At 43.9% G+C, this 14,857-nt stretch overlaps 2 protein-coding genes across 2 annotated transcripts in view; both read right to left on the bottom strand.

Moving 5' to 3' along the window:
* The window catches only part of LOC123999709 (C-type mannose receptor 2-like), a 59,688-nt gene extending 58,555 nt beyond the window's left edge, over positions 1 to 1,133 (bottom strand). Inside the window, exon 1 of the mRNA XM_046305716.1 lies at positions 869 to 1,133. Within this exon, the coding sequence (XP_046161672.1) occupies positions 869 to 986 (118 nt within the window). The 5' untranslated portion in view covers positions 987 to 1,133. The remainder of the gene's footprint in view (positions 1 to 868) is intronic.
* A 1,968-nt stretch (positions 1,134 to 3,101) lies between these two features.
* On the bottom strand, positions 3,102 to 14,548 carry LOC123999462 (serine/threonine-protein kinase tousled-like 2). Its single transcript, XM_046305287.1, has 21 exons — positions 13,893 to 14,548; positions 12,720 to 12,802; positions 10,995 to 11,066; positions 10,814 to 10,883; positions 10,643 to 10,686; positions 10,456 to 10,557; positions 10,172 to 10,273; positions 9,952 to 10,044; positions 9,634 to 9,744; positions 9,371 to 9,507; positions 9,052 to 9,204; positions 8,892 to 8,958; positions 8,683 to 8,780; positions 8,518 to 8,599; positions 8,156 to 8,247; positions 7,956 to 8,045; positions 7,503 to 7,672; positions 5,711 to 5,849; positions 5,499 to 5,610; positions 5,257 to 5,364; positions 3,102 to 5,054 (listed from the first exon to the last, which is right to left on the bottom strand). The coding sequence occupies exons 2-21, from the start codon at positions 12,798 to 12,800 to the stop codon at positions 4,881 to 4,883; spliced, it is 2,097 nt and encodes a 698-aa protein (XP_046161243.1). The 5' UTR covers positions 12,801 to 12,802; positions 13,893 to 14,548; the 3' UTR covers positions 3,102 to 4,880.
* Positions 14,549 to 14,857: the final 309 nt, after the last annotated feature.

Below are 14,857 nucleotides of genomic sequence, written 5' to 3'. Positions count from 1 at the left end.
TTGTATAGCCTAGTGTTATCTGTCTTCATTTCAGAGAGACAGTGAAATAACTTGTATAGCCTAGTGTTATCTGTCTTCATTTCAGAGAGACAGTGAAATAACTTGTATAGCCTAGTGTTATCTGTCTTCATTTCAGAGAGACAGTGAAATAACTTGTATAGCCTAGTGTTATCTGTCTTCATTTCAGAGAGACAGTGAAATAACTTGTATAGCCTAGTGTTATCTGTCTTCATTTCAGAGAGACAGTGAAATAACTTGTATAGCCTAGTGTTATCTGTCTTCATTTCAGAGAGACAGTGAAATAACTTGTATAGCCTAGTGTTATCTGTCTTCATTTCAGAGAGACAGTGAAATAACTTGTATAGCCTAGTGTTATCTGTCTTCATTCGTGGATTATTATTAACCTAGATTTAATCTCTACAAATCGACCCATAGCATGCCTAGGAGTAAGGCAGGCCAGTGGTACTACTACAGTGGACGGAGAAGAGATGGATGTAACTGTATAACAGGATGTAAAGGTCACATCTGCCCCCGAGGTGGCAAATATATGCAACGCGTTAGTCCCATACCCCCCCCCCCCCCCCCCCACACACACACACACACACCACCGACACCAACACACACACATCTGGTTCCACTCAGAATTCGGACTTTCGTGGCATTCCAATGCATCGGTGAAGTTCGGATAAAAAGTACCCGTAAAATCCCACAAGCAACCCCCCCCCAAAAAAAAACAAAAAAAAAAAACGAAATAAGTTTTAGGTGGATATTCAGACATGCAATAACAACGAGTCTGCGACTCTCGGTCTCCAGAGTTTTCCTTGAATGAAAAGCCGAGAAGCATTCGACTGCAACACATTGATCTTACCTGAAACGCTGCTGTTTAGTTCCAGACTAAAGATGAATAAATATAAAGTGCATCTGTAAAAGTGAAGGCAATTTTTCCATGTTCTCCTCGAATTATTGTTTCGGTCGCAGCGTGGCATGCCCACTATTGCTCAGCAAACTGTAAATCGGAGCAATTTATGGAGAGCTTTCCTTTCGGGACGGATGGGTAGAGTGGTGGTGGGTATGATGGGTTGCAGATGAGAGGAGAAGTAGAGTGGGCTCTGTGTCTTTTTAGCGCGTCATTAAAACTGAAGTTAGCAGACGCGTTGGGTCTGCGTCACCATACTCTAGCCCGCCTCACATTCACACACAGTTGTGCACAAACTAGATGCACTGTATTGCAGATATGCAACACTGTGTCAGAATCTCAGACATGCAACATTATTACCTTGCATTTTCTTGAGATCCGCCCGCTGTTACATTGTAACAACATCCCTGCTTGTGATACGTTACATGCCGCAAATATGTAGCCTATCTCGTCTAGGCCTATTTGTGTCCTTCAAAATAAGCTCAATAGCGTATTACAGATATAATATATATATATATATATATATATATATATATATAAATCTGTATATCGTAATATATATATATATATATATATATATATATATATATATATATATATATATATATATATATATATATATATTACACCTATAGACACTTGATTTCGCTTATTTTAAAACGACAGTAGAGATTGAAAACATAAATTATAAATTATTTTACTAGATACTAGATTCGGACTCATAGAATCATTCCCCAAAGCAGCAGTGGGGTGACAGTTATGGACACAGATCATCCAAGTGAGATTGCAACAAGAAACAGTTTTACTTCCCATTCCAAAACCAGAGACCAAAAGCCAACTCACAAATATGTGTAAAAAAATACTAAAGTGATGGCTTCTTGGCCTCCACAATTCTGGATGATTTAATTATCACCGTATTGCTGTCCCTTCCTCGTGAATCAATTAAACTGCCATGGTGCACATATTCACCCCTGGAAGGATTCTGTGTTGGGGATTGGTAGTGGTGGATGTTGGGGAGAGTGGAAACAATCCAATGGCAATCTGTTGGGAAATGCAAGAATGATGCATCAATCAGAACAACTTTACATTGGTGGATAATGTGGGTGTGTGTGCACAATCTGCACAAGGAGCCTAAAAGTTCAAAGCTGGTGTCACCGATGTGTTGGCTTCATCCTCTCTCTTGTGAACACAGTCATTGTTGGACCATTAGCAGTATGCATGGCTCAGGGCCCTGTCTGTCTTCCTCTCCACTGATCATTATTGATCTGTGGCTTTGGCAGTGCACTGCACACAACCACACTCAGTTTAACACACATTTTAAACAACGTGCGAATGCACCGTGCACGGTAGTAGCCCACCCACAGAACTAGATTGACCACTGACCCCCTCAACTACTATCTCTATGGCCTACCCATGCATTTTATATCAGTGTGGTTCAATGGTAGAGTGATCTTCGCTCATGGCATCAATTCAGCACTACGCGAGCCCAATCATTCATTCATCAATGTGACTGTTGTAATATAGATAATTACTTCAGGGGCTCTCAAACTTATTTTTGGCCGGGGACACCTTTTGTGATAGCAAATTCATCGGGGACCCCCTCATAATCAGAACACAACTGGAGTGAGATTAAAAATAGCATACAAAGAGTTCTACTATGACTTTGGCAGTGCATGGCCAGGCAAACCATTTAAAAGGTCCATCTCTTGGCATCGGAGAGAACATTTTTTGTTGTTGCGGTTTCTCTCTTGAGGCAGAGAGAAAACGTTGCAGTTTTAAAGCTTAAATTACAGTGCATTTACATAACATAAAATACAATTAGGATGGAGTTGATAATTGGTGGAGTACTGTGGATGCCAATATCCAGGCCCATGTTGCCCAGGGTTAATTAAGAACATCATTTGTAGATCAATCATGTTACATTGTATTACACCCTCTTAACTTATTCTACAGATCTCTTGGCCAAAATTAATTCAATCTGTTTGTAAAATTCATTAAAATCGAATGTAAAAATGATAGTGTAGAGATTTTGAGATCTGACCACGGACCCCCTTCAGTACCTCAGGGTCCGTGGACCCCATTTTGAGAACCCCTGGGGAGTATAGACGGGTTGTTTAGCAACTTAACACATAAGCATATATGGGGCAAAACAGACAGGGCTGGCTTAGTTTGTTGACATGTAAACTACATTTTGTCTCAAAATGTTTATTGAAAACAAATACATTTGCACAAGGAGCACTTGTCTCTCAAATACATCATTACAGTTGTTGGTTAGCTAGCGAATATGAGCCATATTAGCATAGACATTAGTCAAAAGACCTCAACACACTATGAACAAGGTAAAACGATTCCCCACATGGTTGTTAGCTATTTGAATCATACCACCACATGGCCTTCTGCCTCATCGATACGTCCACACTCTCATGGTGGTCAGCCAACCTGTCTTTAGGTTATTCAAACTTCTCCATCAGGTTTGGTTCCCCCCACTTTGTTATTTTTGTCATTTAGCTGATGCTCTTATCCAGAACAACTTACAGGAGAAACGAGGGTTAAGTGCCTTGCTCAAGGGCACGTTGACAGATTTCTCACGTGGTCAGCTCTGGGATTTGAACCAGCGGCCTTTTGGTTACTGGCCTAAAGCTCTTAACCGCTGGGCTACCTGCCGCCCTTTCAAAGATTTTCTTGATTATTTTAGTTCTTCCTCGATAGACCTTCTCCAGCTGTTCCTGGGTCTTCCTGGTTTCCATTTTCCTCTGCAACCTTCAGGTTACAGATAATAAATATTACATAAGTGTGCTTTGTGTTGTTGATGTAGAGAAATGAGCTTGCCGAGCCTTCGGAGAGTAAACAACCCAACCAGAACTAACACCCCCACAAACACTCAGATTGCACAGTTTAACCAATAGTATTTAATGGGTTATGCAATTCTCTGCTAAGGCCCAATCTCCTCCCAACAGTACAATGAGTAAACCAGTCCCTTGCATTTTATTGGCAAAGAATTCATTAAAACAGACCTAAATAAATATGTTTTTATGAAGAGAATTACTAAAACGAGAATAGGGCAACAAAAAAAACCGAAAGAGAAATTTAAAAACCACCAATTGATTTTTTTTCCTTAAAATTGAGAAAATGTAAGTAACAATTCTTTAAAAAAGGGACCATTCATTAGTTTTCCACGTTATATATCATGTAACAACTAGAACCAATATAAAAACTGCAGCGGAACAGTGCCACCATCTGGAAGTCTTAAGCTTTGGTCACAGGATTTAAAACAGACAGGGGGGGGGGTCGGTATGCCTCCCTTCAAGAACTACCTGGACCCAGGAGAGTGGCTTAAATTAATGAACGCCATAGGTCTTGTTCAGGTCCAGTCTAAAGGCAGGCTAGACTGGTACTGTCAGTCAGGGGAGGGGGTTGGATGACAACCAAAGCATTTATCAAAAGGAGAACCCAGAGCATCTGGGACGACTCCCGAGGCATGGTGGGTGGGTGGGTGTGTGTGTGTATGAGATGGAAAACAGAGTCTTCCAACAGTCCCTTCCATTTCTCAAAGCTAATGCAGCCCTGTTCCATTCTTTTAACCTTAAAATTGTTGAATTTTCCCATTTCTCCTCAGCTCAGTGCCATGTCCCCCTCCACACTGTGGGGGGACCCTAGGGCTTTGACCCCCAGAACAACACCACCCCTCAGAGGAGGGAGAGACAGGGAAGCTGGGTGGGTGGACATGGAGGGCTCCAGGTTTCAGTTGGAACACTGATTACCCCACCTCTCTCCCCTCCACCTCATCCATGATTCCTCAAGCTCCCCCTGCCTGCACCCCAGAGGTTTCCCTGGGGTGCTGAGCCCAAGGTGGGACATAACAGGATGGGAAGTGATGAGGGGGCTGAATCAGGCAGCCACCCCCACCCCCACCTCCACCTTCCACTTAGGTCAGTCAGTTCGTAGTGAGATAGATAGTGAAGGCTCAGTTTGAGGCGCTGCTGTTGGAGGAGCTGGAGGTGGAAGGTATAGCCGTGCCAGAGGCCCCGGACGTGGCCACAGACTTGCGGATGTGAGGCATGAGGAAGGGGTCACTGGCTAGCTGGTGCACATCGATACGGTCCTCCTTCCGGTAGACCAGACAGCGCCTTATGAAGGCCTGGAGAGAGATAAGGAGGGGACATTTATAGAAGTTGTGACAGGGGAATAATTTGTGCACAGAGCAGAAAAGGATGAATGTGTAAAGTAACAGACCAATGAAAGAGGGATGGAGAAACAACACCAGGTGAGGAAGAATTTAGGGAATGGACTAACAAATCACAGAAAGTTGAGGGAAGGACAGAAAAAGAAAAAAGTAGTACCTTAGCTTCTGGGGTGACTACTGGTTTGGGGGGAAACTGAACCTCTGTTGCCTTCAGTATGGTGTTCTCCTGCAGGATGTCCTGTTGAGACTGGTTATGGCCAAAGGGCTGGAGGGGAAGACAAAGAAAGAGAAAAAAAGGCTAAAGTTTGCAACACAAAACATCCTCATCTCTTAAATGGAATATAAAGAGCATGAATACAATTCTGAGAGGAGTGAGTAGTGTGTGCGTGCTTGCATTACCTTGCGTCCGTACAGAGCCTGGTAGAAGATGACTCCCACTGACCACACGTCCACCTTGTTGGAGATTTTAGGAGGCTCTTTACCCACCACAAAGCATTCAGGGGGAAGGTACCTGCAAGGAAAGATCATTGCTTAGAGCAACACTCTTTCCACAATAACAATCATCCAAACAAGATAGTCATTCTATTGTTCTAGTTTGTGCGGCGCCTCACCAGTAGGTCCCTGCACCCTGCGAGGTCAGCTCCATCCCATCCACTGAGTTGTAGCTGTCGTCGTCCATGATCTTGGACAGGCCGAAGTCGGTGATTTTGATCTCCCCACAGGCTGTGCCATTCACCAGGAGGATGTTGCCTGAGGAAACGACAAGTCAGAGTTCAAGACAAAAGTTCACAATGAACATGAAGGACATTTCTCTCTAATATACTGGCATGGCTGGTTTATAAATTGGTCTAACGACATGCCGCGTTCAAATTGTCTACAGACAAGTTTCGCTGGTAAAAACAACATTTCATTTATACTCCGGTGGAATGTCTAAAGACTTCTCAGGTTTCTTGTTGCAGACAGATAAAAGTGTGTTGTCATGGTTACCTGACTGCGACAGCAACGAGACAAGTTAAACAAATTATCCGGTAGACCTGGACTCCTGCATTTATTACGTCACATACACAACCGTAAGCTATTTTCTTTAATTAACTTGACATTACCTTGAAAAATTAGCTTGTTGGGAGTTTATTTTCCTGTAATAATTCTTAAAAATGTACTAAAAAGGAAGCCTAGTGGTTAGAGCGTTGGGCCAGTAACTGAAACGGATGGGTTTATTGGTGTTAAAATACACCAGTTATGCCATTTGGATCACCAGGCTGCTGTCAAACATATCATAATAACAACGACAAGTTTAATGTCGGACGACAATAGAAGGTTCATGATGTCACTGCGACAACTGTCTACAGCCTTAAGAGTCAACTGAGTGAAAGGTATCTTTTATCTTGTCTCGTTTTAGTCTGCTGTCATCGTTTCAACTTGCTTTACATGTAGACTACCAGTCAAAATGACACACCTACTCATTGCAGGGTTTCTTTATTTGACCATTTTCTACATTGTAGAATAATAGTGAAGACATCAAAACTATGAAATAACACATATTGAATCATGTAGTAACCTAAAAAAAAAAGTGTTAAACAAATCCAAATATATTTTATATTTGAGATTATTCAAAGTAGTCGCCCTTCGCCTTGATGACAGCTTTGCACACTCTTGGCATTCTCTCAACCAGTTTCATGAGGTAGTCACATGGAATGCATTTCAATGAACAGGTGTGCCTTGTTAAGGGTTAATTTATGGAATTTCTTTCCTTCTTAATGCGTTTGAGCCAATCAGTTGTGCTGTGACAAGGTAGAGGTGGTATACAGAAGATAGCCCTATTTGGTAAAAGACCAAGTCCATATTATGGCAAGAACAGCTCAAATAAGCAAAGAGAATCGACAACACTCGAAACGCCATCCCATCTGGTTCGTGCTTAGTGGAACTATCATTTGTTTTTCAACAGGACAATGACCCAAAACACCTCCAGGCTGTGTAAGGGATGAGTTGGACTGCAGAGTGAAGGAAAAGCAGCCAACAAGTACTCAGCATATGTGGGAACTCCTTCAAGACCGTTGGAAAAGCATTCCAGCTGAAGCTGGTTGAGAGAATTCTAAGAGTGTGCAAAGCTGTCAACAAGGCAAAGGGTGGCTACTTTGAAGAATCTCAAATATATGTTGATTTGTTTAACACTTTTTTGGTTACTTCATGATTCCATCCATATGTGTTATTTCATTGTTTTGATGTCGTCACTATTATTCTACAATGTAGAAAATAGTAAAAATAAAGAAAAACCCTGGAATGAGTAGGTGTCAAAACTTTTGACTGGTTCTGTAAGTGATGGCATCAGTGTTGACCTGATACTAATATCGCAGTGTAACTGCTGCCATGCTAGTGTCCGTGCGATCTGCTGTGTGTACCCACCAGGTTTGAGGTCGTAGTGGATGATGGGTGGGCGGATCTCGTTGAGGTACTTGAGGGCGTTGACCATCTGCATGATGATGGAGCGGCCCTCCTTCTCCGACATCAGCTTGTGCTGCTTCAGGTAGAAATCCAGGTCGTTCCCCTCACAGTACTCTAGAACCGTACAGAACCTGGAACACAACGAGAGAGAGGATGTGGTACTGTTTAACTCCAGAACCTAGAAAAACGAGAGTGGAATTGGCTGTGTGGTACGGTTTTAGTTTAGAAACCGTACAGAGCCTGTTCCACAACGAGAGACAAAGGGACCGACTGAGGTACTGTTTCAAAACAGTAGGATAGAGTTGAATTAAATAAATAACACCAGAACTAGAAACCCCCCAAAATCTCACTTTCTATTCCAAAGATGTGTTGGATATGTTCTGCTGCTGTTTTGGGGGGGGGGGGGCGACTTACGAGTCTGTGTCGAGTGAAAAGTAGTCGTAGAGTTTGACTATCCGTGGGTGGTCCAGCTCCTTATGGATTCTATACTCTCGACATGCGTGTCTGGAACAGAGACCACGTTAAAAACTCCAATGTTAAAACCAAAGTGCTTTTGTTACCCGTATCACTCCGAGAACTGTTTTTGTGTCTATGATAAGAAAAAGGGAACTCACTTGTGGTAGTTCTCCTTCTTCTCATCCCTCCAGTTCTTATTCAACTGGTGGATTTTGACTGCGACGTATCTCTGCTCCGTTAGGTCAAAGGCCTTCAAAAGTGAGAGACGTGACATCAATTACAAATAAATGATTCTATCACATCCATTATTCTTTATCATATCTATGAGAAAAACCTGGCACCAACATGAAACCCTTTGAAAACTTGGCACAGACTTAAAAAATGGATTTAGGTGAACATCAAAAGTTCATCATTATGAGAAAACCTTTCGACTATGTAGTCGCTATACAACTATGCATTTGACCATGATGACAAAAGGTCAGTTCCACTGACTGTTAATGAATGGGCAGAGTGTCCTCACCTTGTAAACTTCACTGAAGCCACCTCGGCCTAGTAAGTAGAGCAGTAGGTACCGATCATTTAGCGTAGGGTGGTCTTTGAACCTGTGGACGGAAAGCAGACATATTTCGATTATAAGTCAAACAGAGAGAACACAAATAAAAGAACACTGGTAGAGAGCACGTACGTGGAGTTATCCTCGTTGTGGATCCTCTTGAGCTCGCGGATGTGCAGGTTCCGTACTCGCTCCAACCTCTCCAGCTCCGCCTGGATCTCTGCCTCCTCCTGCAATACACAGCAAGCTTATTAGCAACTTTTACAGGAACCAACAGATAAACAGTAGACAAACTACATACACAAAACATAGAAACATTGCATGTAAAAACAGCACACTACCTTCTTGAGATGGCCCAGTCTTAGTTTGAAAATCTCCTCTTGCTCGTGATACTCGGCCTGCGATAACCTGGAAGAAGAAGAAACTCACCATGATAAACAGAACCAAACCTGGGAAAATGTATGCATTTAAACAGAGAGTGGAAGAGGCGGGGTAACGTACGCTTCGCTCTCGGCTCCGTTGGCCTTGCTCTTGCGTTTGTTCTGCTCCAGGCTAAGGGGCGGGGTCTGGGCCATTGAGGGCGGTTTCCTCTTGGCCAGGGCCTTCCTCTGTCGCTCTATGTCCTCTCGCTGGGAGTTGATCCTCTCCTGTTGCCTAGAGACGAGACACAGACAGACACAGAGACAGACAGGAGATGGGGAGGGTCAGTGCTGATGTGAGAGAGGAAGATATTAAAAACAACAGAGGAGAATAGAGAGGAGGAGCATGAAGGAGGAGAAAATTAGATGCAGAGTGAGAGAGGCTTTTGAGTGACCCTTACTTGATAAGGTTCTGAAAGGCATATCCGTCGGTCCACTGTTCTGTGAATGAGGCACCATGTCGGACGGTGGTGAAGTGACCCAGACGTAGACGGTCCTGCATGCTCTTGTCGCGACACGCCATCTTCTCCTGCTTCGACTGGGGGGCGAGAACACACACACGCACATTATACTTGGGGAAAGCTAGCCCATGGTCAAGAAAATAGACATGGGTTAAGTTATTCTAGACTCCCAAGCCTGTTGTAGGGACAGAGGGAGAACTCACTTTCTCAATCAGCAGCTTCTTGCTCATGGTCACACATTTGTTCAAGCGTTCTTTGTACCGCTCCAGCATCCTCTGCTGCTCATCCAACTGCCTTCGAAGGTCACAGTTCGCCTGAAACAGAACGGGTAAAAAATCCCATTCATTAATAGTCCTTTTAATGAAACAAAGCTCTTTTAAAATGTCAGATGGAAGTTTCTGAGGAGGTCTGTTCCCATGTCTGGAGCATAATGCTGTCTCATGACGAGGCCAACAACATGTTATTCCATTAGAAGACAGAATGGGAAAACAAGGACGCGTTGATGGCAGAGGTGTTCCCACCCGCAGTAAGTCATCTATCCTCCCCTCCTTCTTCTCCAGGTCAGAGATCTTGTTGTTCTCCATAGCTGTTAACTTCTCTACTGTCAGGTCAGACTGCAGGAGGAGGCGAGAAAGAGAGATGAAGTCAAACAGTCATTAGAGACGTGTCATATTATACAGGAGTTATTAGACATCACCAGTGCTCTGTGAATCTGTACAGAAGGTGCAAGGTAACAGCTACCTGTGTGGCTTTGTGGTTCATGTAGAGGGAGACAGGCTTTAGGGAACAGGATGAGTGCTCTGTGTTGGCTGAACCCATAGAGGACGGGCTGCCCTGCTGCATCTGGGATAGAAAGACATCCACACATACCACTAACATCATGTCATGGACCACAGTAACATTCTGCTTTGCATTCAGGTCAGTTTGAAGGGCATGATGGGTTCGTTAGGAACAGCGGGAGAGAAAAAAAGATATGGTGAAAAGGGAGGAGGAAAAAGAACAGGGAAGTGAGGGAGCATGCTCACCATGCCTGGGGGGTTGGAGAGGGAGTGATGTTGTGGGGAGGAGCGGACAACTGGAGGGAGACTCCTGGCAGGACTGGTACCAGGACCGCTACCACCCGCAAACTGACAGAATTAATGGAAAAGTCAGAAGAAGAGCGAAGGAATTGAAAGCTATGGATGCGTTTTGCCAGAAAGTGAGCACACTCACCTCAAAATAATCACTAATTTTCTGTCCTCTTGCTCCTCCTTTCCCTGGAGAAGAGAAAAAAAAGGCAGAAAATCTGTGTGACATTGATCTATTCTGACAACAAAATGGCTGCCGGCAAGGCACGACTGAGGTGACAGAGAGATCACAGAGGAAGGGAGACAGACATCTCACCTTGGCTGCTGTCGTACAGCTCTGCTTTCCTCTTCCTCGTTCTCTGGTCGTTGGGCTTTTTCTCTGGGGTCTGGATAAAGAGTAGGAGAAACACATTGCACTTTATGACAGCGGACGATGTCTAAAATATCATATAACAAGAGTGAAAAAATGTATGGCGTCACTGCTGTGGGACACTGACCTCCAGCTCTTTGTCACTGAGAGAGCCCACGCTGCACAGGCTCTGATTGGATGACTCATTGTGGCCTGAACCCTGTTCAAAAAACAAACCCACACAATTACACGTCAGACGAAGAGTGGAAGGATATGCCAAGGGCAGGGAGGGACTAAACTTAATTCACAATTAAACCAGGGGTGTGGAAGGGAGGGATAATGCTTTCTGCTTTCATTTGACTGACTGCTTCTCCCCATGGCTACTCTCTGGTGAACAGATAAGGTGAGTGATTGTTTGTGAGAGAAAGAGAGAGCAGAAGAGAGTCGGGAGAGGAATAGGCTTGAGCTAATATCATCACCATTCGTCTCCACACTGTGCACCTACCCTATTAATTCTAAATGTCTGTTCCCTAGGTGATGCCTGTCACTCAAATGACTCACTTTTGAATTCACCAGGCTCTGCCATATCAGAAAAATATACTTAGTCATTCTGGGCACATAATGCTGCTCCCTCTAACTAAATTGAACCTGAAATTGCTGAACATCAGACATAACTAATGCAGGTGGGAATAGGTCTCTCAATCTTTTTCTCCCTCACACTCTCGCCTTTCATTATTTCATCCTCATTCTCTCCAGCCTTGTTCAAACAATTTTGAAATCCTACTGCTCAGATAGGGTATTGGAGGGCTTTCAGTGTTTCCCCTGTATTCACTTAGTAGTGGCGCAGCTAAAGGAAATAATTTCTGTCCATCCTTAAAACGTATGTACAAAATTCTCTCAGCTCCATTGCAAAATTGATAGAATTGCAGGAAATTAGCTGAAAAACAGCACATTTCTCTCTGTCGACAATTCTGGACTGCTTAAACGCTTAAAAGGCAGCTCAGGATGACTGATAGGGAGCAGAGCTACAGGGCTGTTCAAGGTCGAGAGAGACAGGCTGAGCTGCCCTCATATCTTGGGGCTTTCAGACCTATAACACCAGGGCATGCTATATGTCTCTCAACTCTCTCTAGGCTAATACTTCCTTTCTCTCTTTCCCAGTCTTTCCACACACTGCAACTCTGTCAGACGGACCCTGGTCAGACAGGGCGGCCGTGGTGTGATGCTGTTAGCGGGAGCCGCCATTTTCTCTGCGACAGCACCATGCTCTGGGTTCAGTTCTGCCTATGGCTGGCATAGAGCCCAGTCCTGGCTCTGATTCACTCTCTGGGCTCCGGTTCACTTTCCACAAAGGCAGCTCTCTAAGATGGAGTTTACCTCAGCACCACCAGGCAGGACCTCTAATCAAAAGCCAGAGAGCTAGTGCCATAACATCTGGTCAGGGTTTCTACGCGTACGAGGGTGACCGGCATTCATGCCCATCCCTGCCCCCCCTCCCTGCCCGTTCCCTTCTTGGCAGCCCTCCGCACTTGCATATGCAGCCGCCACATCATGAGCCAGTAGGAGAGGATAGCATATCACACCAGCCAACAAACACAGACACACAGCTCTACATACTCAAGAGAGCGAGAGAGAGGCGGAGGGGGCCAGCCGGTCCCTGGCCAAGCTCAACCAGAAATAGAGAATCAAACAAAGAAAAGGAGAAACAAAGAGAAGGGGTGAGAGAGAGACAAAGATAGTTATGGCCCGAAAGTACATTTGCAACACTGAGATCCCCCTGTCAGTCCTACATTAGTAGTAAGGGTGGAGCGGCAAAGGAGCAGGACCCTATATAGGCCGCTCATCTCCAATGATATAGTGTAGTAGCACAGACCTTAGCCACGCCGACCCCGGTGAAGCGAGCCTCCAGCAGCTCCTGGCGTCGCGGGTCCAGGCTGTGCAGTTCCTCCATCATGGCTGCAGGGACAATGAGCAAGAAACACACAATTTGATATCAGATCTGTTTACTTTCCATAGCACAGACGAACATCATACAGAGTAAGAATACAAGGGGCTGGAAATCCTCTGACAACAGCTTGAGGATTTAGTGACACAACCAGTTCAGGGTTGCCTATAGGTGAATGTGTTGACGCATGCAACTATACATTCGCAGATAATGACTCATGGATAACCTTAGACACACCTGTTTTTTGTTTAAAAAAATCTAAAGTCACCACCACTGATTCCAACACAGAACTTGATCAACAACAACAAATCAAGCAAAGACTAAACAAGCAAGAGCTGTGCACAGTCTAGTGCTGGCTGAGATGGGACATTTCAGCAAGTATGGTTTGAAAACTGTGATTACAGTATTGTGATAAGATTTGTGAATCTGATTGAGTCATGTTGCCACATAGCTAACTAGCTAGGCAATGAAGCAGACCGTTTTGGCAAGAAGGGTCAGGCCAGCGACCAACCAACTTGTTAATAGTATATCAAATCAACTAGCTAGATAACTAACTAGCTAGCTGATCAAAGAGTACAGGCAAGCTTGCCATCATCCACTTGCAGGGGACAAACTACTAACAATGAGAGTAACATGATAGACATCGTCATGACTCGTGATCATGTGTTCATTACATTAGTTGACATGTGTCAATATTTCAGCCACCCCCCTAAGCTAAATGCTTGTTAACTAGCTAGTTAACTACAGTAGCTAGCTCACGTCCGACGTTAGCCACCTGGTGCAGCTAACTAGTAACTAGCAAGTTGGTCACTTCGTTGGCAAATATGTCTGATAGGTAACTAAAAAACAAAATGTTATGTTTCCAAAATATACCTAATTGTAAAATGGTAAATTTAAGGAGGGGGGGTACATAACTAGTTAGCTTACTAACGTTACTAGGTTAAGGGTGATGGATAGCGACATGTCAAATGTCCGATTAACATGTAACGTTAGCTAGTTAGCTAACGTTAGCTACATAACTGCTGTTTTTCAGGAATATTTTGACCCAACCCGAAGTTTTATGTTAGAAATAAAACATTAATACAGCTCGACCAAGGTTACCTGTTGTAATGATATTTTCCACGGGTCCAATCTTTGTTTTGTCCAAGATTCTTGTCTCCCTACCTCGACACTGCCAAACGAGGCCTCATCCAAATCCCCGTTCTTCGGTGTTGATTTGTTACCCGTTAGGAGACGAGCGTCTGCTTGGCCCCCCAATAACGACGGATAGTTCCCTTCTCGGCCTAGGAGTCCTGGGGTATCCCGAACCCGCCTTTCCGCACTCCCTACACGGGTATCCCCAGGTTCACATTCCTTTCATCAAGGGCCGTACCATGCCTCTTTCGGGGTATTTATCCCGAACAATGACCATCACTTGCCCTTTTCATCGCGAATATGATCCAACAATGTGGCCTTTATTGTGTTTTAATTTTGTCCTCCGATTTGATATGTTCGGTCTAATTCTGTACTCAATCAGAACAAAGTTGGTGTTCGGCTTCACCTTCCTCGCCCTAGCAAACAATCTGTTACCGAAGTTGTGTTGTTCCGATCATTTCAGTTGAATCTGGATCGGTTCGGTTCCTCATTTTGGGGGGGAATGTAAACAATAATCGGCAAATCTCCCTTCATTCTCGTGAGATTGTTCAAATTTGTCTTTCCACCTTCACCCCAACCACGCCTGCCCCCAAAACCGATTGTAGACCAATTGAAGTCGATTTACAAACTAGCTACATGCAATCTAAAACTGCCCATAAGGTTTCAGGGAGACAGAAATGCAATCATCTTTTGATATGTGAAGTGAAGGCAATTATCAGAAAGGAATCATGTCACAAATGATGGGTTTACACAAGGTTTTTTAATCATTTTGAAGTGGTGAATGTAAAAAAAAAAGTTTACTCCTACGGCGCAATTGATCTAAAATAATGGATTATGGCAAACAGTCTGTTGAATGTAAACATTAGAATATTGGGTTTCCAGACATTTGTTCAGGTTTCATTAGCTCATCAGCCTTCTCTATATTCCGTTTC

Source organism: Oncorhynchus gorbuscha, linkage group LG16 (assembly GCF_021184085.1).
Source record: "Oncorhynchus gorbuscha isolate QuinsamMale2020 ecotype Even-year linkage group LG16, OgorEven_v1.0, whole genome shotgun sequence".
Classification (NCBI taxonomy): domain Eukaryota; kingdom Metazoa; phylum Chordata; class Actinopteri; order Salmoniformes; family Salmonidae; genus Oncorhynchus; species Oncorhynchus gorbuscha.
Note: the sequence above shows the minus strand (reverse complement) of the source record. Positions and strands in the feature narration are given on the sequence as shown.

Excerpts from the sequence above, each read along its gene's own strand:
- LOC123999462 (XM_046305287.1), bottom strand. The coding sequence starts at position 12,800 with ATGATGGAGGAACTGCACAGCCTGGACCCGCGACGCCAGGAGCTGCTG. Across the intron at positions 9,745-9,951 it reads GGATAGATGACTTACTGCGG|GCGAACTGTGACCTTCGAAG; the intron begins GTGGGAACACCT and ends GTTCTGTTTCAG. Across the intron at positions 7,673-7,955 it reads TTTTCACTCGACACAGACTC|GTTCTGTACGGTTCTAGAGT; the intron begins GTAAGTCGCCCC and ends GTTGTGTTCCAG.